General features: G+C 41.3%; 4 protein-coding genes across 5 annotated transcripts; 3 read left to right on the top strand and 1 right to left on the bottom strand.

Moving 5' to 3' along the window:
* Positions 1-9,292: 9,292 nt before the first annotated feature.
* On the bottom strand, positions 9,293-9,544 carry RB195_006884 (uncharacterized protein; the record flags this gene model as incomplete). The annotated part of the gene is made up of 1 exon (XM_064180220.1): positions 9,293-9,544. The coding sequence occupies one exon, from the start codon at positions 9,542-9,544 to the stop codon at positions 9,293-9,295; it is 252 nt and encodes an 83-aa protein (XP_064037109.1).
* A 1,762-nt stretch (positions 9,545-11,306) lies between these two features.
* On the top strand, positions 11,307-11,763 carry RB195_006883 (uncharacterized protein; the record flags this gene model as incomplete). Its single annotated transcript, XM_064180219.1, has 2 exons — positions 11,307-11,672; positions 11,737-11,763. 2 exons carry the CDS (start codon positions 11,307-11,309, stop codon positions 11,761-11,763), a joined length of 393 nt encoding a protein of 130 aa, XP_064037108.1.
* On the top strand, positions 11,307-12,611 carry RB195_006882 (uncharacterized protein; the record flags this gene model as incomplete). The annotated part of the gene is made up of 2 exons (XM_064180218.1): positions 11,307-11,809; positions 12,563-12,611. The coding sequence occupies 2 exons, from the start codon at positions 11,307-11,309 to the stop codon at positions 12,609-12,611; spliced, it is 552 nt and encodes a 183-aa protein (XP_064037107.1).
* A 2,780-nt stretch (positions 12,612-15,391) lies between these two features.
* On the top strand, positions 15,392-25,224 carry RB195_006881 (uncharacterized protein; the record flags this gene model as incomplete). 2 transcript variants are annotated; one of them, XM_064180217.1, is made up of 25 exons in its annotated part: positions 15,392-15,454; positions 15,510-15,623; positions 16,186-16,368; positions 16,422-16,583; positions 16,645-16,751; positions 16,821-16,919; positions 17,321-17,411; positions 17,819-17,881; positions 17,984-18,147; positions 18,736-18,892; positions 18,955-19,055; positions 19,119-19,235; positions 19,300-19,410; positions 19,464-19,573; positions 19,623-19,708; positions 19,762-19,882; positions 19,943-20,073; positions 21,766-21,810; positions 23,085-23,245; positions 23,304-23,394; positions 24,333-24,435; positions 24,489-24,614; positions 24,688-24,792; positions 24,899-25,052; positions 25,116-25,224. In XM_064180217.1, the coding sequence occupies 25 exons, from the start codon at positions 15,392-15,394 to the stop codon at positions 25,222-25,224; spliced, it is 2,874 nt and encodes a 957-aa protein (XP_064037106.1). The 2 variants fall into 2 exon arrangements, with proteins under 2 accessions (XP_064037106.1, XP_013293083.2); XM_013437629.2 differs by lacking the exon at positions 21,766-21,810.
* Positions 25,225-26,940: the final 1,716 nt, after the last annotated feature.

The following is a 26,940-nucleotide window of genomic DNA, read 5'->3' as shown; positions in this document are numbered from 1 at the left end:
TATCCTAGCCGTAAGAAAAAGGAAGATTCAATCGTGTTTTCGTCTTTGTATTGATAGGATCTCAGAAATTACCTTGGGCGCAAAAAAAGGAGATACCATGAAAAAAGATGCTCAGCAACGAGACGTGTGCAATTGCAGAGCGAAATCCTAACGGAATTGCGGATGTTTCCTGTTCGGTAAGTGCTCATTCAGGAAGTACGTGCTAATGTCCAAGGACGATTCCTAACAGGCGCTCAGACACTTTCCTGGCAATTCGTTCAGAACTGTTTCCTGAGTTTTTCGCTTTCCTGTCAGATAAAACTGCGCCCGGTGGGAAATTTCTCTGGGGGGTTTATCAAGAGGTTTATCGCTCGATTTCATGTTCACCGACGGGAACTATTTTCAAGTTATACGACGTCTTTTTCTTCAACTGATAACGATAAGAGTTAGCGCTTGGAATGAGCTTATCTTCCCTTGTGCACACAGACCTCCACAAGAAACTGTCACGTGTGTTAGTTATTATAAAAGTTGTAAAAGTGTAAAGTTGTAGTAATGCGAATTCAAAAAATTCGATGAACCGCGCATTTCAGCCGAACGCGTCCCCAATCCAGCTGTTTGCCTTAGTTTTCTAGCTATTATCGGACACTGAAGGAATATTTCAGTATTTTCCTGTAAATGCCATTATTTAAAGTTTGAAACGTATTATTTTACTTTTATATGATTATTTACGTATTATTGATGTATATTGATTATATGATTATTTATGTATATTGTTATATTTTTATGTAAATATTGTTGGTATATATTATTTTTTATGCCGAATAATGGAAGAATAATGAAAGTAAAAATGAGTAATAAAAATTAGTAATAATGTGTAATAATGCTTAGAACGGATTCTTTTTAGATTTTTTTGCCGAAGTGAATGTGAGCTTCTTTCTTATTTACAGCACTTTGAACTCCGTAAAAATTCTCACGATTCAAATTTGAAAAGAATCGCCTCTTTTAGCGTATATTGAATATTGCTCACATTCAATGGATCGTAATCGTAATAGCGCATTGATGTGAATCCTCCTGAAATGTCGTTTTTTCCTCTCTCTCTAAAGGAAGCGACTTTTTCATGGTTCTTAGCTGCACGTCCAGATGGTAAGCAGCTGTGCATCAGCTACGAGATCTTCTTTGTGTTTTCGTTGTACGTCTTCTGCATATTCTCGATATCTGCATCGTTTCACATTTAACAGTTTCACGTTGCAATATTCGTATTTGAGTACATTCGCATGTTTTATATTTCCATTTCCACTAGATTTTTATTCTTTCAATATGTATTTTCTGTTTATTTGCATTCGTTATTCTATGGATTTTCATTTCTACGCCATTCGAAGCCTGTGTTTACCTTATGTAAGCTCTTGCAATGTGTTGTCAAGCCTCGGCCGCGATTTCCTTTGATTTCCGAATGACAAATCAAACAGTCAAACAAACCGCTTTTGTCGCAAGCAGCGAAAAGGCTCGAAAAAAACGCCACCGAACAAACTTGGAATGCTTTCTTCCCCTATTGGTGTTTCAAAAGGCATGTGACTTTACGAATAGTTCGTTCTATGGCTTTTCTTATTTGAGAACCAAACCCAAGGTTAGTATGATTTTCTTATTAAGGTGGAGTTTCGAAGAGAGTTCACCCTCTTCAGATTCGGTCAGAGCTGTTAGGTAGGAAATTCCTCTGACCTCCACTGATAGCGGAAAGTAATGTCGCTTTAAAGCGTGAAGGAAAGCAGCGCGTACGGCGTGGATCGATCACTATGGGATGCGTCTACACGTTCGGCTTTAATTCAGAATCTTTTGAAGTTTACGAACGCATCTCTAGCCCACACAATGACTTGCGGGAGCCAGCCGATGTGTCACGTCAGTGTTCTTCTCCTCCCAGTCAACTCTGGTATCAATCTATCGACTCCTGAGATTTGAAAGTCTTAGTTGATACTGAGGCTGTTCCTGACCATCGGTCAATCGTGCGATCACAGCCAAACCCCTTGCTGACTACACCACATCCGGCTCTCCTTCTTAAGTATGTTTTCACATTATTTCAAATAGAAAAAAACATCTCCATTGCAGGAGATTGGAATTGAAAATTCAGCCACTACATGGAAAGTTGTTGATAATAAGGGAGGTCGCATTATTGACCGAGGACAGAAAAAAGTTCGAAAATCTTTCGACTAAAAAAAGATACATCATGGACATTACTTTCTCTGATATATTTAAAACATAGCAGTGATTATGGCATCCCAAACACAGCAGTTCTATCGACTATACGAGAAATCTGTAAAATGTCCTTCCCATCCGAGATATTTTTATGTCGCCCACTTATGATTTTGCATCGTCTTCTCGCTTTCTCCATTTTCTGTTGCGCTCCTTTTCTTTCTTTTTTTTTCCTCATTAGCAGAGGACTTCAATCTGATTACAGATTAACTTAGATTTCAAGAAAGAAAGAAAGGAGGGTTTTTTCCGCAACACCCACCTCTAAGGGCCGGTTCTACCGTTCCTTGCGTGACTCTTACGATGCAAGGACGCTTATCACTGCGACTGTTCAATGTGCACTCTTTCTTTACTACAGTACACTGTTCATCTGTAGTTAACTTAATGGGTTGGCACTTTGGTGCGTGCGAATGTGCACGTTCCGTGGATCCGAACGTGTTTAGAGAGGCCGGTGCTGTTGGAAATTTACCGATGTCATTAAGTAATGTCATCTGTCATTTTAGTCAGATGAAAAAAAAATAAGCAAAGAGATTTTGAAGGTAATCGCTTGTTTTAATGTGGGTATCTGTAAAATGATCACTTCTGAGAGGGAAAAAACCAAGCACAGAGTCCAGTGAACGGTTCTCTGGGGCGGGAGAAGCACATCATATTCGAAGGTTGGCCTCAGTGCGGAAATTATATACGGATGGGGTCGACAAACGTTGATAATTCCCCCTCATTTCTCCCGCTTCATGCATGGCCACTATAACTGCATATTAAATAAAAAAATAAAAAATACTCCGATTTTGAATAATATTAACAGCTTCCCCTATTTTGCTTGCAAAAAAAAATATTTTTCAAGTAAATTAGCAATATCCCCTTTTCCTGTTTTTGATTCCGAAAGAACTGATTGACCATGTTGCCACCACGTCTCCATATTATGGACGTATAACATGGCAGTATACTTTGCACGGGATTTTATTCACGATTTTTCCAGCCTGGTGAGGTGTTATGTGAACAAAATCAAAATTCGATGCAAAATGTCAGTACAGTTGTAACAAAATCAAAATCGTGGATCAAAGTGGCATGAAGTGCGGTGCAGTTGCGTAAGCGTCTGCGCTCGATGCGTTGCTGTGGAGCGTAGCGGTTAGGATCGAGGGTGGGCCCTTGCTAGAATCAGTCATCGCTAGCTGCAATTCGCCATGGTCCCACCTCGATTCCAACCGCTAGCTTCATCGCGTCGCTTCGAGTGCAGCCGCTTACGTAACTGCACCGTGCTTCATGTCGTTTTGGCCCTATACGTAGCGTAGGCTTCGTAACGTCGTAGGTAAGCTTTCTTTTATCGAGTCTAGAAGAACACATATCTCAATCGATATTCGAGTTCATGGTGATTAATATTATGGACAATATTATATTTTATTATATTATTATATTATATCAATATTATATTATATTATATTTATATTTTGTTACATTGTATTTATATTTTATTATATTTTTTTTTACGGAAACGACTATTTATACACATGCGAAGAACCAGTATGCAGATTTCTGCTACTTCTTATGATAAAAATAGACGAAGACCAATAAAATCGAAATGATCGATGAACGGATCACTACTACAAGGGGGATCACTACTACAGGGTGGGATAGTGAACCGTTCTTTTATTTTTTTATACGAAATTAAAGTAAACAAAACTTTCTTTCCAATCTAAAAACAACGCCCCCTCTCATTTTTTGCAGTCGTCTTCCAGCTATTTCGTATATTTTCAGTGCTTCGTTTGAAAATGCACTTGTTCGTGACAAAAAATATTCTTGCGGTGCAAACAAAAGATCGCATTATCCATGGGATGGCCCAATATATACGTGATCTGTGTGAAAATTGCCCGTGAAGTATCTTATTTAAAATTTTTTCAAATAGAGCTTTGTGATTTCCTTCAATAACCCCCACGTCATAAAACAGAACAAACTTATTCCTCGTCCTCTTCCACTGTCAAAAGTCTCATTTTCCCAGGCGCCTGAGCAGCGATGTGATTTCTTGTTAAATTGCGGTTACATCTCTCATCCGCTGCCTCCGCAGCACCATTTTGCACTTCGGAAGCAAAAAAGTGTGAGGTGGCTAAATCTGGAGTAGAAAACCGGACGTTCATCCATAATCGTAGATATTAATACTTTGCTGAAGTTGACAATAGATCTCTATTCTGACCTAGAAATAAGAATAGTTACGCGACAAATGAAGCTGGCAATTTATTCACAAAAAAAAACAATTGAAGGCAGCATTCTGGAAAATTTGCCATGTTCAGTTCTCTTCACTTCTAGTAAATAGTAGTAGTACTTCTAGTAAATATAGTATCGCAGCGAAAACGCGGGAAATCCCCTAGAAGCACAAAAATCAATTGACCTTGGGACTGATCAATCTGCTCGACGAAACAACTCTTTACGATGTGCTAGAGAGGAAATTCACCTTAAGTGCTTTCGATTCCTCAGCCGTACCTGTGCAATAGTAGCTACGTTAGGTGAATTGATCAGTTTCGGGGCCAGTGATCCATGTTATTTTAGGATTGCTGAAGGTTATTTCGCGCTTAAACTACGAATCGAACCTCATCAGCCATTGAAGGGCATCAAACATCAAAAATTTCCACGAACGTTGCGTTTACCTTCCTACTGCAATTCAATACATGCGTCCTCTACGGTTGAAAGAAACGGTCTCCAATCCTCTCCACCCGTCCCACACTCCTCCACTAACTCTCGTTTCAAGTCAAGAACTTTGTAGCCAGAACGAGTAGATTCACTTACGTTTTTTGTTTCATATGCAGAAATTGCTGATTAGCACCCAACTCAAGAACAAAGTCATGCAGATGTACAGCTCTATTATGCACTTACCTATGTTCTCGCTCATCTTTCGATTCTTTCCCGTCACTCCACTCGTGGATGGACGGAAAAAACGGGATCGAACTGCCCAACTGTTGAAACTGGCAGCATGGTCTATTTTCTATTGAAATAATCATTGAAGAATTTGTTAAAGAGTAAGGATAGCGAACTTCAAACTAAGGGAAAGCGAAAGAAATAAAAATGACGAGATTAGTAATAAAAGCAGACAGAATAAAGGAATAGTCGAAGTGAGGATAAGAAATCAGAGAAGGAAAAAAGAAGAATATTTTAGATTGAGACGATGAGGACGTATCGTCAGAATAGCATCATGTACTACACCATAAGTGGATTTTTATTATGCGCCGCTAAAACAAATCCACGTTTCGCAGCTTTCCTGATCATGTTTTCTCCGAAATGTTTTTTTTTCCTAAAGAAATTCTTTTTATAGAAGGAATTTCAGCTATCACTCTGTATAGCTGCATATTATTTCACATATAGCTTTATTTATTCATTACATGATTTTTACATCTCTTTCATTCTTGCATTTTCACACACTCTCTTTTTCTTGTATCTGTCTGTTCTCAGCGCGTCGTACAAGAAAAACCTCTTCTTCTCCAGTGTAAGAATAGAATATCTTTCTCTCCAAAAGTTCTAAACACATTTGATTGCTCTGAGAACCTGCACAAACTCAGAAACGCTACGTTCTAACGTGTGAAGGTCACTTATCTCACAATTTTCCAGCAAATAGAGTAATTTTCTCATTCAAACCCTTCAAAAAACTTTAACGGAAAGCCTTCAAATTGGCGAAAGGACACACTTCAAGGAAGCGACCACACATCAGTTTCTATACACAAGCACCTCTTCCACCACAATCCTACAGTTGAACGAAGAAAGTATTCCGTCTGAACCGGCTGAGAAGACAAAACTGCATTTTTTTTTGTGATAACACAATGATTGCCAGATTGTTACTTGCTGCCGAACTCTCGTAACCCCTGGAGTAGTTCGTTCGCTGTCAGCGTCGGTCGGTGCCTCCGCCTCTTCAGCCGACCACTCTCTACTCCTCTCCCGTTGTCTCATCACTTGGTCTGTGTCCCAATTTCGGACGATCGATCGTCGTTCAATAATCGTGTCGGATTATCCGAATTTCTTCGCATTACCATGTCTCCGAATAGAATGAATTCCTGACCTGTTTCTCCCAAACCAAGAGTCTGCACATCTCATTTCGATCCCATAGAGTTCTTTCCGAAAAATTCCCAATCCTCGCATTGTCGTTGTTCATCGTTTGGAAGTTATCCTATCAATTCTGCCATCATCTATGACTCAGCTGTTGTTTGCGCAGTTGCCAAGGTCGAGTCCTCTCTCTCTCATATTGTTCCCATTCCAACTCCACATCTTATCGATTTCCTATTGATCCTACTCGGAATAGCAGAAAAAGCATTTCTTTAATTCGATGGGATTCTCACCGAGATTATGGGGCTCCTGTTCTTTACGTCGCGGTGAAATTGCCTCGTCGGTATGTGGTTGTTGTTGTGATCGTTACTGACCTAACCACGTCCTCCTTTTGATCCAAGAGTTTCGCGTTCGAGGGGCCTAGGGTTCGCAGGAAACAGAATCTTAAGGAATTCCTTTCATAAAATTGTGTTTCCTTTACACCGAGGGTCCCTTGGTTTTTTTCCCTAACTGAGTTTTTTTAAAGCTTCTCTCACTACTTATTATTTTATTTTCTAAAAATTCGTTAATTTTATAGCTTGAAAAGGACCATTTCAGCACTGAGATTTCTACCATCCATCGCAGCTTTAAAGGCATCACTCCACGAATCTGAGGTGGAATGGATTTCAGGTGGAGTATTCGAATACGGGATGGGAGACTATGGAGAGGGGGGTGATTCCGTCCATTTCTTCCTAATTGCCGTAAAAAACGGCCCGGAAGATACGGCTTCAGGCTTTCTGGCGCAGTATTTTCTACAAGGAGTTCGTCTGGAGCGAGCCAGCCTTGTGCGGCGCCGCATCTTCCGGGCCGTTTTTTTACGACAATTGGGAAGAAATGGATGGAATCGCCCCCTCTCCATAGTCTCCCATCCCGTATACGAATACTCATCCTGAAATCCGCACCACCTCAGATTCGTGGGGTGATGCCTTTAAGTTTGAGAGTAATTATATTTGTCCACTCCTGTTAGTCCATTATACTGTTGGGCTGTCAGAACAAACGTATATTCCCAGTTTGACGAGTCACGGACTAACTAAGCATCCAATTCAGACAATTTTTCTACTTTTCGCCGAACGCATTCGGTAACGAATGCATGAGCGCCACGATGTGACGGCGAGCCGGCTGGCGTCAGCCGCGCACGAAGTATTTCTATGATTCACCTGCCTTATTCTTACAGTTTTTCAACAAATTCGTTCAGAATCACCACCATCCATTAGGTCTCACGTTGCCTCTTTCGATCGCAGCCGCAATAAAGCACCCAGTCTCGCCATTCTGCCACGACAAAGCCTCGTGTTCATCTGTCCCCGTTTCTCGCGTTCACTATCCAGAAATCGACACTAAAAAGCAGCAGAGTGGTCTCTCACTGTCAGATCCACTGCTTCTCTTGCTCTATCATCGTCATTGTTCTCAAGGTCAACTAGATTTCTGCACTTATTGAAGTAACAACGTTAACGTTTCACTTAACGGACAGCTTACGTGAATAGGACAGTCAGTCTGCAGTGGTTGACCTGAAGAGCCTGGAATTTACCGTGGAGCTATGTCTCACATGCCGGTATAATACAGGTTTTGTGAACGTGATGAACTTTTCTTAGTTGTCGTTCAATCGTGCGAAAAACTCCCGTTTATATACCTCTTAGAAATACGAATTTCCACATTTTTCGGTTACTTTTATCCTATGGGCCCATTTCATTATGGTATGTGTACAGCTTTAGTGCTCAACTAATCCTTGAAAGTCAGAACTGAAAAAATTCGGAATCTCTCTCTCTATGAGTGAAAAGTGCTATGTTTAGTGTCCCAATATCGAGACTGCCGATCTAAGAGTGATATGGAACTTGTGAGGAACAATGAGGTGAGCTGTAGTATGGCTTATCAAAGAAAAACGCTTCAGCAACCGAACAGGTAGCTGCTATTCGGAGCGAAGCACTTCAATCGACTACATACGGACTTCAAATCCCAAAGCAAACTTCCCTTTCTTAGATCCTTCTTCTTCTTCCTTTTTTATGTTCTATAGAGCTCAAAAGAGAACGATGTTGGTAAAACCAGTGTTCTTTCGAAGATCACACAGAACTGGACAGATCTCGGTGAGCAGCTGTCAGCTGAGGGTCGTCGGGTTGTGGTGGACCAGATCTGACGCGCCATGCTCTTTGCCTTGTCACCTCTTCAGCAGCAGGTGCGTGTGTGGCCTTCGTTTTCTGCATCAGACTGCATTGTTTGTCTTGTCAATGCATTGTTCGCTGGCCAGACACTTTGCTGCTGCTGCTGCTTTCACCTTCGTCACAGTTCTGCTGTTCGTTGTCTGCCTTCGTTGTGCTTCGCGCGTTTGTTCTCCCTATCCCACTGTTTTCCCCAACATCCGGTTCGTAAATTACCATCCTCTCAATGTCATCCGGTTTCAGTACGGTTATGAACTATCGTTTTTCCCCCCGCGATATTCCGCATAAACTGCGTGCATTCTAGTGAATACCTCTTTATTTTCAGCAGTGAATAGCAATTTATATGGAAATAGAGATGCAAAAAACGAAAGGCTGCAATTAGCATGTAGGAAGAAAAGCTCTTGCGAAAATGGAGGGGGTAGCGCAGTCGGAGGGACGTCTTTATAATTCTCTAGCTTAAGAGCCTTATGCACGAAGACATGCGTGAGGCTCTTTGTACAATCACAACAATCTTTAGCGCACTTTATCACAATGAGACTCGCATCGTCGACACGTAATTTTTCTCGCTCGCTAAAGCCAGACTGTTGTAATATTGGAGAGAATGCTTTCGGCACCACTACTTCACTTTTCATTGCACTTTGCATTGTGGAACCGTCAGCAGAAAACTGCTTTCCCCATAAACGTTCGTTGTCACTTTCTAGTTCGTATTTCTCCCAAACGCCGAATTTGTCATCGATAATTCGTCGACGAATTCTTCTTAGAAACACATCGAACAATGCTCGAACGTTTCCAATCACACTCAACCCTTTTGTTAAACGCTATCTCTATTCTTGACGGTAACTTCACTGGTTTTGCTGTCTGCCCTAATCGTACATTTGCAATGAGATTGGATCGCATCCGTCAGCTGTTGAGATCACTCGGAGACCAGCTACGAATGTGTAGTGCTTGACACGCCCCTGTGATGCACTTTCGCTTGCACGAGTCCAAGGATCATCGCTGAGAGCTATTTTTGCGTAGCATTTATGGAACGCAGTCCTTTTTTTGTACGCTGCAGAAGCAATAGTTGGAAAGGAGGTTCTATAAACATTCCATGGAGGTCGACATTTCAAAGCCATCTGTCCTTCCTTCCTCTTTTGAAAACACACGGGAATATTTCTAACTTTTTATGGTGGTGAACCCAAGTCCTTCCATAGCTGTGACCTTGACACGTCCCACATGCGATAGTCGGAGCCGGTGCTCTGACCCCCTTCACTTTTGAACGGTTGGGGAAGGGACCTCCTTCACTTTTGAAGGGTAGGCGAAATTACCCCCCTTCACTTTTAGGTGGTTGGCGAAAAGACCCCCTTCACTTGAGCTGCACCCCATGAGCTAAACCCCCTTCACCTGAGGAGGGTTCGGCTTCTCCCTATCGCACCTATGGCTGTGACTCTGATTGGGTGGGTGGGCGAGAACCTTATCGAATTATTCTTTGACTGTTCGGAAAAAAGAGGCAATCGTATCCTAAATCATTTGAAAAGACGGTTTCAAAACAGTTATACTCAAGAGTTTCCGAATACTCGACTACTTGGACCACACAAATATTTCCTTTGAATTCGACTCTCTCGACCTTTTGTATGCCAAGTTTTCCCTTTTTGTTGTGAATTTGAAGTGCATGTCCGTTTTTTCCTCAAGTAAAGCACTAGTATAGTTGTGATAACTATGATGGATAGGATGACAACATGTAATCGTTCGAATGACTTCTTAGAATATTCATACTAATGAGTGCGATCGACCTCCACATTCAATCGAATTGTTCGACTTTTAAAAATTGATTCAGAAGTACACAAATATGGTATAGTGTAGTACAAATGACGTCTAACATAAGACAGCGGCAGTCGTTTGACCTACAAAACCTACTTCTTCAATTGAAAATATCGTTGTTATTAAATTGTCAGAAATATGTTCGTGGATACATGTCAACGACTGAACCTTTAAGCAATTTAATTTTCTCTGTCTTTCTCTCTCTAACAATTCGCTTCAATTCTTCATTTTGGTGGGTCGGGTTTTCCAAGGTGAGCTCTCCGCCCCTCAGTGCTTATCGGTCTTAGTGTGACCCGAAAGGCAGAGCAGAACGGCCCTTTATTCTTTTTTTATCTTCTTAGTCATCATTCCTTCCTCTTACTCATCAGCTTACTCATATAGTTGAAAGCTAATTTATTGGCGAGTAAATATAGAATGTACCCAAGTTGCACGAGCTTTTCGATTACAGCAGTCTGTTGTTCCAGCTCTTATCCTTCATTAAAAATCAGCAGCCTAATCACTATCAAAAGGTTTCCCTCTCAATCCAGGTTCCATTAAGACTAAAACATCACATAAATGAATTGTCAATGTAAGAATGAAATATTGAAAACCATCGGTGAATACAAAATAGAAATTTGTCTTTCTTATTCAAATTCAATTATTATTCTTAAATGGTTCATGACAATAAACGAAACATATCATTTGACGACCGCTCAGAACCACTAAAACAAACTCATCTCCTAGCATGAGAAAATCGTCATTCTTCTTTCCTTTTTCTTCCTATTCCTGACCAATAAACACTTCTCTATTATCTATACAATCTCCCAATCGCCGTGAAAATTTGACTTTACTGACTAGTTCCACATAATTACCTCGTACGCAGTTTAATTTCCCTCTTTTTGTCTCGCGAATGTTTTTGTTATCCGTGGATTTCATTCGCCCGACCCTCATGACGTCATCGACAGGTCATCGCATTTGTGGCTATAGCAAGTAGGCGGCCATAAGCCAGTTGACGTCCACTTCATTCACCCATCACCGTAGCGTAAACTGGTGATCGCTTGTTGGCGACAACAGAGTTAAGCTGTGTGGACAAGAGCGATGATCCCGAGTGTGCGGGCCAGCACCGCATGGCATCGTCGCTGCGCTGCTGGCAGTACTACTGTAGTCGTCGCCACCTGCTGCCACTCAGTCGCAGCATGGGCAATTACACTTGTCCGCAGTAGCGTAACCGTCTCGGGCAGCTCATGGTCGGAACCTGCCATTTCCAGACGACCACTCACCTCAGAAGGTAGTGAAAGGACAGCACTGTTTGCTGCGCTGCCACTGCCGCCGATTTATCTCTTTCTGCGACATAACTGGTATCCGCCGCCACTGGTTTTCCAGTTGCCTACTTCGGATAAACGGACGCCACAACTGCAACTTGATTGCTGTGAATCTACCTTCACCGATCGATTCCCAGCTGAAGTAAGCCCTTTGTTTCCCCATTCACCAAAAAGAAGAGGTCATGCGCATTCATATTGCTTGCCAGATATTCATGCATCATTTAACAATATGAAGATCTGCCTTCGATCACGTAACGGCCGTCACCACGCACCTCCCAGGTGAGCCGCTTTCGTTCTCGCAGTTTTTTTCGAGTCGGTCATCAAAGCAGGACTATTATTGACACATTTTGGCGATCTATTGACACTAAATAAATGGTGCACACTTGAACTAGTCGCTTGAATTCAATATTTGCCTAGTGAAAAATGCAACTTAGATTACTAGATGATTTTGAAAGAGATAGGGTAATACACGATGTGCTATGAGATATATATGTGTATCTTCAAAGCTACTTTGTTTTTTCCGCTTTTTTTTCTTGGCAGTTGGAGTAAACTTAGTTCATTTAATTTGATTTAGAAGGAGTAGAATCAGAAGATTGCTCCAAACACAAACCAAATTCTCCAATCCATCTTTTGTTACCATAGTACGTTGCTATGTCCTGAACACAACTCAGTTTCAAACCAGTCTCTTCGTCCTATTTCCAATTACAATAATCACACATCAATTACCACATCAACAGAAACTTTCTTCGAATAATGTAGCGATGTTTTCTGTCAACACCATCTGTAGAAACTATAAAATTCATTGTTCCATGGGGTTTCAATCTATGCCATTAGGCACTACAGTGATTGATGTGACAAACTGGATATAGAAGACAGAATGGCAAGTAAAAAAAGCATTGCTTAATATATATTCTTGTTACTTATTACTCACGTTAACTGCTACAAAAAAAATAACTTGTATGAGCCATAAGGAATGTTAGTCTTCTTACTAGACCTCTAAACCTTGACCTCTGTATGTGTTTTTGTTTTCAGCGCGTTTCATCCCTATCCGACACGATTACTTTGTGCACTGTGGACGTAATTCTGTGACCGTGGTGGAAGATTCTTCCAAAATTGCAAGGTCGTGGTTTAAAGGACGCGCTGTGAAGATCCGATGATTCACGTCTTATTGTTTCTGCATGAAGGAAACTTCAAGAATATGGACAGCGGTTTCAGGGACATTTCACAGAGAAAGGCGCAGTAACAACGAATAGGAGGAATGCACATTCGTCGAAATACTCTGCTGTCAGCATGAGATCTTATTTCCTTTGGCTGTACATAGCTTACCAGCTTAGTAAGAGAATCAGGAGTTGAGAAACTAGTACTTAAATTGAAAGAGTAGTAAGCGTACCTTCTTACTATTTCCACAGGATGTGATCCCGTTCGATTGCGCAAGAGAACAGTTGGTTTCGAATTGCTAGAACTCTCCTAACAGTCTGTAGTCCGGCTGGAGGCGAACCATCCGCTTCAACGCGCACTTTTCTGTATTTGATCTACACTCCTATGCTCGACCCTAATCGAAGGCGCTTTGCGAGGTTCCTCGGTTGAACACATTCGATGCTAACGGTATGAGCAACTATGAACTGATTTAAAAAAAAAACGGTAGTAAGGAACGGTTCCACAAACGTTATCATGCATACTACTAAAAGAGCAGAATATAGTAGGACCAGAACGATATGAAGCACAATGCAGTTGCGTAGGCGGCTGCGCTCGAAGCGGCGCGGTGAAGCGTAGCGGTTAGGATCGAGGAGGGACCCGCACTAGCAGTGCTAGTCGTTGCAGTTCGCGATGGTACCACATTGATTCCAACCGCAATCTCCACAGCGTCGCTTCCAGCGCAATCGCTTACGCAACTGTCCCTTGCTTTATGTCGTTTGATTCGACTATAGCATACGTAGATCACGGACGGGCCTTGTTAGCACCTATGCACACATTCGTTGTAATTAGAGCGCGCTTAGGCTTGTCCTCAAACGTCCCGTTCTTCTCATTTCTTCCTTGTATGGAGCTAGGTTACTGCAGAACATCATGCGCCGAGATGTCATCTCCTGAGCGCAGCACTTAAACTCAAATCATTAACCGTACACTGCTTTTCTTGCGTAGTGGGAAGAAAGGACAGTCATGTTTGCACATTTTGGAAGGTACGTAAACGCTTTTGTTCTAGTGTTGTTCAAACTTGTTGTGCTAGCGACCATCGACAATCCATGTTGAATGTGATTGATTTGGTAGAAAACATCTTCTCCAATATGTCAAGAACCTACAGGACTCGCCTGTTCTCTTTCTAACATCAAAACATTGAATGGTGTCTGTCCGTTCAGTGTCAAACTAGACGCAAAAAGAAGAAGTGACAAGAAATTGGTCAAAACAAAAGACTCGTTTCATTTCGAAATGAACCAAACGAAATGAAATGGTTAGTCTTGCAAAGTTATCTATAATTGAGCATGCGCAATAAAGGTTAAAATTTGGAAAAAAATAACGACCAACAAAAGTTATGACTGTTATATGGACAACAATTATAAATTATTTTATTGTTACTGGTTTCTGCCCCATTTCCACATCTTCATCTCAGTCTGTGCCTTCACTTTTTTTCTGTGAGCGAATTATTTTGACCCTTAGCGTGTATTATTGCAGAAAAAATTCTTTCTAACATATTCACTTGGCTGCATCCATACCCTGATCCAAGAACTCACTTCAACGGCGACTCAAGTAGCAGCCTTTGTGTGAATCAGCTTCTTCCGTTCGTTTCTTTTAGCCTTCTCTGCTACATATATCGAGAAATCTCGAGTACCACAGATTTTTTCCACGGAGCTAGTGTAAAACTGGATTCCGATAGCTATAAAAGAAGCATCGAGATGAAGCTCCCTCGGCCAAGGACAACCACTTATGCCGAAACTATCGCCACATGCCGTTTTCACTTCTCACTCATTTAATCGTCACTTCCTCTATCGATTATCCAGTTATAGTTACCTGTATCACATTGACATGCTATCTGTCGCTGGCCTCATTATTACTACCTCCCGTTTTGTTATTTCCACTACAGAATACCAGCAAAGTAAGGCGTAATATATATCTGAGTGCTCACCCAAGCGGCAAAAAACCTGACCCAAGGATACTTTGTGGAAGAAAAAAAATGTGTGCGAAATAGGCAGACGCCTGCGCTGCGATTGAACAGAGCGCAGGAAATCCTAGTGGTGTGACTTTTCTGCAAAACAATTCTCGGGACGTTTGAGTTGTAATAGTTTAAAAACCCTAAGGTGGAACGGTGAAGAGCATTGTTGCCTGTTGCGATACAAACAGTCAGCAGCAATAAGAAAACAGATGAACGTAGGCAGCGACTCTCTATCAACCATCAATCCGAAAAAAAAAACTTCCATCAACTCTACACTCCCCACTGAGTTGTAGTGTATGTGTTTCCACGCGACGTACTTTTGCGGGCTTGCAGCGGACGGTTTCGCATTCTGTAGTTTCCGAACATCCTTTCTTTATTTGTTGACTACTGTTCGTAGGTTTCGTGGTTTCTTCACGGTAATCAGCTCAAGCAGTTAGTTGTGTTAGTTCCATTCCTTTCACTCGATTTGTGAGGTTCGGTCAATGTTATTTCGTTCCGTATTTCACATTCGTTCATTTCTCGCCATATTTAGTTCTACATGATTGCTTGGCGCTACTGCTTAGTGTAATGTGTTTTCACTTCAGGTCGATTTCTGTCTACTCGTTCGACTAATCACTCGCTTTCGACGATGTGTTAACTCTAATACTTCTACTTAAACACTGTTCACCCAATATTTCTAATAGACACTATTGTCTTGCTATTTTCTAGTCAGAAGAATGAGAACGGGTCTACTCGTATTATTTTCTATATCCTGTATATACTCTGTTGAACATGATTCGGTGAGTTATTCATTCTTCGTACTTGACATTCCTCATCCAATTTTTTTTTATTCAGTTATGTGACGATGAGGATAGTTGTCCGGAACCGACCCACACAGTGATTCGGTTAGCAAAAAGGGACGATCAATTGGCACGGAAGCTTGCATCTGAGCATGGAATGCGAGTGCGGGTAGGGGTTTCTCTTTCTAGTTTTTACACAGTTTTATCCCACCTTCGTTTGACCTCGCCCGCTCTCTCATGTGCGGTGTGAAAGTGAAACTACGAACGTGTTTTTCACTAGGCGTTGAGTTAAACTCGTTCTGTTATGGTACAGAAGCGGGAATTCTTAATCCTCGTGATGTCAAGTGTCTTCCCCAAGGTTATACCAAGGATTTTGTGATATGGGACGCCAGTAGTTACAGAAAAAAAACGTCTGAAGTGACAGATATCATCATTTATTGTTCCTGTACGTAATGAACAGAGTCTTACTCGTACAACGCAGGTTCCTTAAATAGTTACACATACGCTGAGTACGCGGCTCTTCTGTTTCAACTCTTCTTAAGGAGCCCATTGTAATAAGAAAGCTTTACTTCTTATTTTCCATTACTTAGCTCCACAAATGCATTAGGCATTAACATGTAAAATAAATATTCGAAGAATTCAGATCATTATTAAGTTACACCCTTAAAGAGATATACACCTATATTTTTCTGCTGTACTTCTATGTTTGAATTGCTCCCCATATTTTTCAGGGAGAACCATTCCTAGATAGCCACTATTTCTTGTATCATGAAGACGAGTCCCATTCTCGTCGAAGAAAACGGGCTGCTGTACAGCGGTTAGAGTCCCATCCTGCAGTTGAGTGGTTAGCTGAACAACGGCCCAAACGGCGAACGAAAAGAGACTATATCCATCATGATCAGCACTTTGTTGAGGTACCTGCAAGTTTATACCATATTATTTTCACTTGGTTCAGTTTGATTTCCAGCAAGAAGGCTATGAACCAGTGAAACACTCCTCTTTGGTTAAGAGAAGAGCTGTTTCCGGTCAGTCAGATTCGTTCTTAAGACGGCGTCAAACTGTCGCAGAGCCACGTGAGATTCCTCAGCTGCCCTTTCCTGATCCTCTTTACCAAGACCAATGGTACTTGGTGAGTGACGCATTTCGAATCATATGTGCGGTAGACTTTTATTTGATTCTAACTAATCAAGGTGGGTAGAGCGGTGGGCAACTATGACATGAACGTCCGTGAGGCATGGCTCATGGGTTATGCTGGTCGTAATGTGTCAGTCTCTATTCTCGATGATGGAATCCAAAGGTGCGATGATTTCTTTTATGTGTGATTTAAAAACTACATAACCTTCTTTTTCATCTTTTTTTCTTAAAGAGACCACCCGGATCTTATAACCAACTATGACCCGTTGGCTAGCACTGATATTAATGACCACGATGATGATCCTACTCCACAAAATAACGGAGACAACAAGTAAGTATAACCGTTGTTCCACCTAGTTCCATGGATTTTCAATTTTAATTTATTAGTAATGTTCTACCATCTCTGAAAAGCTTAACCTGTAGAGTTAGCAGAAGTGGTGTGAAGTGCTCGAGTGGAGCGAAAATGCTCTTTCGCTACCTATTGGTGATCATTGACCGAACACTAAGTCACAACGTTCGGTCAATAATCACCAGTTGTTGGACGAATGCACGACACCATCGCACTGATGAACTTAACACGGGATCCCTAACTTCTGATAGAGAAAGGTTGGTCGAGAAAAGTATGAGCTGTTGTCAGTGATAACAAAGCGGATCAAAACACGCAACTGTGCTCGTTGACTGATTCTTTAAATGCTATTGAATCTGTTATAACATAATATCAACTTCATTTAGACATGGTACTCGATGTGCTGGAGAAGTCGCAGCTATCGCTGGTAACAGTTACTGTGGCGTTGGAGTCGCATTCAAGGCGAAAATCGGTGGAGTATGTTGTTATATATTTCGTTAGTATATTTCTTTGATTGATAGGTGCAGTGCAAAAAGACAGTTTGTTCACAAGTGTACCTTTCACAGAAGGCCTGGTAGATGTGCTTTTATGTGGAGAAGAATGAAATGAACGCTTTGCTTTGAACAATCAGAATGTATTTTGATCCTAATACCTGTTGTTCAGTTGCCTTCCCACTTTATTTACCATTTAAAAAGTTTTATCTGCGATCTCGAACTTTGGCAGTCGTAAGGAGTTGGCTAAGCTTCTGAACCTTATGTTGCTAGACCTAGGCTACATCAGAAGTTTCCCATCTTGGTGGTAGGATCCATCAATTGTACCATGAACTTGCATGCCATTCTTTTTTGTTTTTGTCAAGTATTTATCACCTACCTTTTCACTTTCAGGTACGAATGCTTGATGGAGCTGTATCTGACAGCGTGGAAGCCGCTTCCCTCTCTTTAAATCAGGTACTTTCTTCAGGTGCTACTATCTGAAAGATGAATATTCTTGTGAAAACTACAGCGAACTATTTCTGTTTAGACATATCGCGCTGTATAATTCGCTTTTAGCATCACATTGACATCTACTCGGCGAGTTGGGGACCTGAAGATGATGGTAAGACTTTTGACGGTCCTGGACCTCTCGCAAGGGAAGCATTTTACCGTGGCATTAAAAACGGACGGAACGGAAAGGGGAACATCTTTGTGTGGGCCAGTGGAAATGGTGGTTCAAGGTGAGATAGTTTCAGTTGGCGTTAATTCTTTTTTTACATCTGGTTCTCATGGAAGTTATTTGTCTCATTTTAATGCTTCCTACTCGGATTATTAATCAACACTTTTTTCCCTTCATCTTAAGTTTTCATATAAGCTATTCGTTTTTCTTTGCATGCATTCGCTTCAGTTTCTAAAAACTAGTTATTAAGTTCGCTTTCGAAGTGAATTCTGAAAGTGAATGCTGTAAGTGTTGAACTTTTGTTGGACATTTTCGATAACACGGTCATGTTATCTTTATCAAATACATTCTTGTCCGCAGCAGTCAGTCTTGTTCTTCAACTGTGCTGCTATCAAAGGTGGGAATCAACTAATTCTTGTTGGAGAACTATCTTACTGCCAGTTTTTGGAAACAAGCTAACAGTTGATCGGAAAGAAGCCTTTTACTTTTTGATGTTTCGAAGCATTTCGTTCAGCTTTTGCATCTAGGGCTGGCGTTATTATGTCTGCAAGTGATGTTTTCGCTATGGATTCAATTATGCTGTGGACTGAAAATATTGATGAGATTTACATGTCTGTGCAAAATCACTTTTCACATGCACTCCTTTCAGACAGGACTCGTGCTCAGCTGATGGATACACGACGTCAGTTTATACTTTATCCATATCTTCTGCAACATACGACAATCATCGACCTTGGTACTTGGAAGAATGTCCGTCGTCCATAGCCACCACATATAGTTCAGCAAACATTAACCAACCGGCTATTGTAAGTGTTCTTGTGTACGTGTCATTATAGATGGTTGTGCAACTTACCCTTTTCTTTACTAGGTGACTGTTGATGTTCCGGCCGGTTGTACGAAAATGCACACAGGTACCAGTGCCTCAGCTCCTTTAGCAGCTGGAATAATTGCACTCGCGTTAGAAGCAAAGTATGTTACTGCATTTTACGTAATCTTTTTCGATTGCACAACAGTTCGCCTTTAACATTTTAGTCCTGCTCTCACTTGGAGAGATATGCAGCATATCGTTTTGCGTACAGCCAATCCTACTCCCCTGTTGGGAAATCCAGGATGGTCCCAAAATGGCGTTGGAAGAATGATAAGCAACAAGTATGAAGTTGCTAGTCTTTTTTCAGCTTCTTATTCGTTTCTATTATAATCACTCCTGTTTTAGATTTGGTTATGGATTGATGGATGGAGGAGCGCTTGTAAGACTAGCCAAAACTTGGAAGACTGTCCCTGAACAGCACATATGTACATATGAGTACAAATTAGCTGCGCCAAAGTAATTTCTTCCTATTTCTTTCCATCGATAATCGTCCTTATCAAATTGTTTAGCCCACGTCCTATCAATGGCCGCTTCCAGATGAATTTCACTCTAGATGTTAATGGATGTGAATCTGGAACCCCTGTTCTATATTTGGAACATGTTCAAGTGCATGCAACAGGTAATTATTATGCTGCTTTTTGACGTGAATTGACAGTGTTTTTCTTTAGTGCGTTATTCGAAGCGGGGTGATTTGAAACTAACCCTATTTTCTCCATCAAATACAAGATCAGTACTGCTCCCTCCAAGACCACAGGTTTGTTCATTTAAACGGAAACTCATTTTGTAGTAAACACTTCATTTCTTAAGGATTTCAATAGCAATGGATTCCACAAGTGGCCTTTCCTTTCTGTGCAGCAGTGGGGTGAAGATCCTCGAGGAACATGGGTTCTTATGGTGGAAAGCGTGACCAATAATCCTAGTGCTACCGGTAATTCTTGTAATCATTCAATTGCGCTTGTTTTGTTCCACCTAAAAGCATTATTTGCAGGGACATTTCATGACTGGACTCTGTTGCTGTATGGTACGGCTGATCCTGCACAACCTGGCGACAGGGTTCATCCTCCAACTCCTGTTCCGTCACAGTCGATGCTAGGAAGGATACACCAGCTTACGAGTCAGGTCAGAAATCAGAATTTTATGCTAGACCGCAGCAAGGAATGGTAATGCCGACTTAACATGCGTGTACAGCTGTCTATAGATAAAAGAAAGATGGACATGGTCAGAAGAGAACTATGAGTTGTTTTTCTTAGCGAATTTAAAGTTGGGAATCCCAGTGGGTTCTCTTCGCTGTTTTTACTAGTAAGCCATGATCATTCTCATCATAAGTCACTTACTACCTCTTTTTTATCAGTGTGGGCATTTATAGTCCGCTATCCTCGAAGATAAAAAAAATTAAGACACACAATTCAGGTGTTCACTAGTCAGAAGACTCACCGCTTCGTCTTTCTTAACTGTAACCCCGCAGATTCCTTCTTATGCAGTGTTTGATATAATTTGAAAGTCCGATGGACTTAGAAAAAGTGAGGGAGGTGTTTCCCTCATCGAAGAAAGATCACTCCGTGTTCTGGAAGCTTACCATTTCTTGCTGAATTAATGTGTAGGTTAGATGAAGTGAGTAGTGTTGAAAGTTGAACTTTCTGCTCATCCGAACATATGTAGTCAAAAAATTGTTCGTTGCGAGCAGGATAGTTTCAACGTTTGAGGTGGTTTCGCCGTAGAATGTGCACTTTTTCATGTAGTTGCGCTTACTGGCTCTGCTTTGCTCGTAGGGAAACAATCACGGCACTTTAGTTTTTGTGCTCACATGCATTGCCTTGCTCACATGCATGCATTCCTCTGTTTGCATGTCCATCTTCCCTAATACTCACACTAACCATGCCTTACCCAGATCTTTATGCTTCTTTGCTCGTGCTGCAGCGGAACATATGCGGTGCTATGTTGTGGTGTTGTTGCCAGTGTGCTTATTTTCACCTTACTACCGCGTGTAGTGTGCAAGTGAATGAACTGATGGTGGTGGTCATGTCGTATTGTTGGTGTCTTCCAGAAATTTCCGAAGCGTCCGACGGCGTTCTCCCGCACTCGGCAATTTCCGATTCCTGGTGTTTCCACCACGCCACACCGATCGCCATTTTTGCGACCTTCCTCCTCCAGAGCACACACGCGTCCGTTCATTAATTCTTCAGGACAGTGGGTATTCAGCACGAGGGCGAATCAGTGGGTGTGGATAAATCAGCGACACCGACAAAATAGACGGTTTCGACGATACTAGCGTCGCCGTTTGCATGGGGTTCGGTGGTAGGCTTCACTGTCACTTACTAGGCGCCCACGACCAAACATGTTCCGCTGTTCACGCACGAAGATGCTAGTCAGAGCGATGCGTTCTCACTACAGATGACGTTCCCCGTAATGTTGATGATCGTGCAAGCAGTCGTGCTACTAGTGATTGCGATCTCGGCTGCAATCGCTTGCCGTCGCGCCACCTCGCCTCAGATGTTCGTCGAACCTGCCACTACTGAAATCCAATCTTCACCTAATCATGAAACCCCACCTGTTGCGAACGGGAACGGTGCATGTACTCTCTGAATTGTCTGATTTCCGATGATTTGAAACGGACATAAAAGCGCGTGCGTGGTTCATTACAAGGGTATTGCTTTGCGTGTATTTCTGGTCATTCCTTCCCTTCTATTGTCATTTCCTTCTATATTCCTTTTTCCTGAACGCAACCTCGCATGTAGCTCCTATTCTTGCCTTCTTGTCCTATTCTCCATCTCCTTCAAACCTCAACCAGGAGTGGTTAGTTGCCATGTTTAGTCTCCGCCAACGAGCTACGATCGCTTGAAGAATTATTTCAATATGGTTTTTGCTAAAATGTTCGGAGGTGCGTGAAGGGACTCCCTTTTTGCTCCTGTTTATTATTCTTATCAGGTTCGCTGAACTTTATATTGGTTCCTCTCTTATGTTCTCTATGTTGCTGATATGTAACTTTTTATCTTCCGTTTCTGCTTTTTTTTTCAATTCAGGACAGTGTATTTATAGGTTTTCATTTGTTGCTTGTTAGCAAAGGATTTAGGACTAAGAGAACTATGTGCTACTCACGTTTAATTTTCATCATTCTAATCACGCAAGCCTAACCTTAAATTAGGTGGTGTTTCCTTTCATTCTGTTGCACAATAGTATGCGGCTGAAGTATTCGCATGATAGTCGTTGTGATGTGTTTGTTTGTACTATATTGATTGATTCTTATTGGAAAAGTGCCTTGAACAGAGAATTTATAGAGCTGTGAATAAATTGTTCCTATGTTTTGTGTTGTGATGCTGTCCCTAGCCGGTGGAGTGGCTTACTTGGAAACGTCGTCGGTGCGTCTTGTGGTGGTGGACGTGGCTTTTTCTGTACCCGTTTCGTTGCTTTCGGGTTCAGTTGCAGCCTTTATCACTTCACCTCTCTCTTCACCTTGTTTTTATTTCGTAAATTCATGTATTAAGTACAGCATGGGTCACTGTTCTGTGGTGCACAATCAGAAAAAAAAACACGTCAAAATGAGACTTCAAGACACTATTTTGCTGGTCGAGCTTGGCAGTATTTTGTAGATCTCACTCATATTAAATGTCTTTCCTTCGGGAAACTGATATCGAGCAAATATGAGTTAAGCATTGCAAAGGGCGGTGAACGTGCTTCGGGAAAATTGGAACAGCTGTCGAATCATTACTTGCCTGAGTTGTGAGTGCGGTTTAGGAGGTGCGAAAAATCTAACACGATAGAGGGGACGTCGCTAACGTTGTTTAAGTGGTTCCTAACGTAGATCTTATCAGTCATTAATAAATGTCTCGTTATCGTTTGGTCAATGCTGTTGTTATGATCACAGCAACTAGTGCTTCTTCACGATGATATCAATAACAGTTGTCAGCCTACTTTTGTATTTTGAAATGAGGGAAACCCATATCAGTCGTCCTGAATATTTGTTTGTATGTACTCCGGTTATATGCGTTTTACTGGAGAACTAACCATGTGCTATTTTTCCTTTGAATCCAAAGTGTCTCGCGGTACTTGGCAAAAACTTTCACTTCAATTAATTATGCACAGTGATGAAACTTCATTCTGATTTGCGGCTCCATTCAAAACATGCTGTTCAGACTGAACATAGCGAGCCGCTGTCATTCGGAGACCTCCGCTCTGTCGGAGATTGTCACGTGGAGTGTGAAGGCGGATGTTCTGAGAGCAAATCGGCTGTTGCATGCTTTCGATGCAAACATTTCACACAAACGCTGCGAAACAAGGCTGGCAACGGATTCAAGTGTGTAGTTTAATGTAGTTTGATCTGTGAAAGTTCTTGATCATGTTACTAGTTCTAGGTGTGTTGCTCATTGCGATGACACGTATTATCTGGATGGCGGAAATTGCAAGATGTGCTCTCCACATTGTCATTCTTGTACTCAAGCTGAGGTTAGAAAACTCTGTAACTTGAGAGGAACATACTGTCTATTCATGATTTTTGAAATCTACAGCTATGTCTGCCACTTTTCGTGGGTTGTAAATCCAAAATGCAGGAAACAAAAAAAAAAAACTATCTGCATTCTTCGTGGTAGAATTTTTCTGGAATGTCTTCTCCAGGAAGGTTTTCATGAAATGTCATGGTTTTTGTATTCATCTTTCAGTTTTCCTTTCCAGTTCCGTTATGTTGAAAATTTTGATTAAAACAAGAGGGAAGTCATGATTTAATATTTGAAATTATTTGAATGTTTTGGTTGAACTTGGGAGTCATCGGGGGTGTGGTTGGGTCATTCGCCGATCTCATTTCCAGTGTAGCAATCGAGTTGTTACAGAGGTGAAACGCATGCAATCGATGACTTTTTTCGTTTGCTCTATATCTTGCGTCAAAATCATGTCTATCCGACAATATCATCATGATCTGCACAGAGTATCTGTAGAGATGAAGTTCACCTGCAATCCATTCGTTGTAGTGTTAAATTGCAATTAAAGTAAATGCTGATGTGTAAAGATGCCCCATTGAAATGGAGCTATAGTTAGAAACAGTACTAATGGTGATACCTAATCAACTGCGTCTGTACATTTTTTGCCAAGCTAACTAGTGTCTGTCTAAGAACACTGTTCCCGACTACTGGTTTTGAGCCCTAAATGCATCATAAATTGTTTTTTTACACTTCATTATTCGGGACGTATTAATATTATTATTATTATTAATTTATTATTTACGTATTATTTTATTATTAATCTCCAAACACTTCTTTCTCTCAATGTCTATCATATCCACAGTTTTTGTGGTTACCCACAAAAATGCGCTAAAATTTCTTCAAGCAACCGTAGGATCGATTTTCCTCCTCTCTTCCACATCAACTTGGATCGTTAGTTGTACTTTCCAGATATGCGAGACCTGCCCTGGAGCGCAGCTTCTAGTGGATGTGCTACATTCTCCTCAGTATGGTAAATGTGTAGATACATGTGGTGAAGGCCAAGTTGCTGATTGTAAGTTCTCATATAATTTGCGTTTTTTTTTTCGGATTAAATCTGTGGTTAAGATGAAAGCAACTTGGTGCAAGCTCGTTGTGTACTTCGTGCGGACCGCTGTGGAGTGGGCTACTATTTGAATGCTGTAGGGAAATGCGACCAGTGCGACGGGGCTTGCTCGACTTGTCATGGTCCAGGTGCTTAAATGTTTCTTTTTTCACCATGCTCGCTGTTTTCGCTACGGTTTTTTGAGTCTTTTTTCACTTTCAGGTGCGTTAGGTTGTGATACATGTGCTAAGGGGTATGGAAATCGCTCTACCGGTTATTGTAAACCGTGTTGTACGGCAGGCCAGACTTCAGAAAATTACCGATGTGGTAAGCAGAGTTTACGCCTTCCTAATATACTATGCAGACTGAAAGGATTATTATACTGAATTTCACCTTTCTTGACTCGAACTTTATTTTTATGACTTTTTTCCAGAAGATTGTTCACCGAATGCAAAATACCCTCCACGTGGTCATCGGGCCTCCAGTCTTTTCTGGTCGTTCACTTGGGTCTTCGTTGTGGTAGTTGTCGTCTCGTTTTTCGTATCTGTAGCCTACTGCTTTCTGAAAGATGATCGCAGCCAAATTGAGTAAGTATTCTTGATAACTGTGTTAATGCTACTAACTTTTGGTTTTTAAATTGGCATTTTAAGTTACACTCCGCTGCCTCATTACAACAGTCAAACTGATGAAGTGCATATATTGGGGTCAGAATCGGAAGACGAAGAACCTGTTTTTGATTCGAAACGACTCGAGATTTGATGACGTTATCTAGTGACACAACAGATTCTAGTGTTGAAAAAGCAGCAGCGAGAAAGTCTAAGTATTTGTACTGATTTCGTTAACCGTAGAAAACTTGTTTTCTCCATTAGAAATTTTTTTCCAATTTGAGTGATATCGTAATGTAGCATTCCCTTATTGCACTTTGTTTTGGTTCACTTCTAATCATTATTGTGCTGATTTGCAGTTATCTCTTTCGCAATTCTCTTTTCCCTTTTCTCATATCTTGATCCATTTTCTTATTATTTCGCATACCTCGGTTTTCAATGTACGCATAATACGAGGTGGTTAGCGGAGAATTTCGCCAATCCATCAGTGCAAGTGCGGTGTACTGCCTAGTTTCTTTCATAGTGCAGATGGCGGCTAATTTCTTCGGAAGGAGACTTTCTCTTAATTTTTCTTGCTTTTCCATTCGGTTACCATTGCCTTCAAACATAAATCCCTGTTATGTTATCATTGATAACAAGTGTATTTCCAAATTACTCGTGCCTTCTTACGCGTTGTATGTTTGACGAAGAGTTTTATTCTATGTCAACTTATTCACTGTATCACGTATTTTCACTTTAGCTACGTCTGCTACATTCTTTACAGGTGAATAAGTATTATTTTGCATAGATAATTCTCTGCGACCATGCCATTTCGTGCATCCTTTTATTAATTAATTCATTTAATCGTTCCATATTCAATCTATTTATGTCATCACTTGTTTGGTATAAAAAGAGGATTTTATTGATAAATATCTATAAGTTTGTAGTCGATTTTCGCGCTATTACATTTTTTTTTCATTGTTTCCTAATGTCCTGTTCAAGCGGCAAGTCTTGTAGGGGCAGGATGGGATCCGCCGTAGTTGGAAGACAACACCCACGTCAAGAATCAAGAAAGAGAGGAAAGAAATGAGGGTTCTATGGAGTGGAACCAAGGTCAGCTCCATAAAAGTTCACAACAAATAAAATCTATCGGTGCCCGACATCTTGCGTTGAGCATAGAACTTGCGATCCCACATTGTTATCTGAATCCTTAGCTGCATCAATTTACATACTGTGTCTACTGAGGATTTTTCTTCTATGAACTGTTACTTGCTTTCACACGTGTTGAGTCTCCGCAATCATTCAGAACCAACTTCAGAACTCTTTGCCCGAAATACGATTTTATTGGTGGGCTGGTATTATTACCCCAGACGCATCGTGTCGGCAAGGCGTGTCGTCCTTAAATAGAGCTCTGCCCAACCTTCTCGACCTACAGCAAAAGATCGAACAGAATCCATCCATTCATCACTGTTCCATATGCTGCGAGACTTGGCGTCTCACACAAACAGCATATTGAAACCGAGTGACCGGCGTACCTCAGGTCATGTCCGCGAATTTCAGCGAAACGGGGAGCTGTTATCAAATATTTCACAGTCTCTATGTATTTGAGTTGGGCATTGGCAGTGTCCTGTACGACGGCACCTTTTTGCAATGTACTAATAACTTCTTACATACAACTGTGCATGGCTTGCACATGCCCTGAGCTTATATTCAAGCAGCAGCGGAGCAGTTACTAATCATACACGTATAAACGGCCCCACTTAAACACTGCAATTCCGAATACGGATGGCTTATTTGACTTAAAAGGCGGACGGATGTTGCGGCCTAGCGTGGCTGTCCACTTTTTCATTTTTGTGTGTCGTCCTTGGGCATCTCTGAGCCTATCCTGTTC

This window comes from Necator americanus, chromosome I (genome assembly GCF_031761385.1).
Source record: "Necator americanus strain Aroian chromosome I, whole genome shotgun sequence".
Classification (NCBI taxonomy): domain Eukaryota; kingdom Metazoa; phylum Nematoda; class Chromadorea; order Rhabditida; family Ancylostomatidae; genus Necator; species Necator americanus.
This window is presented reverse-complemented; position numbering and strand designations above follow the sequence as displayed.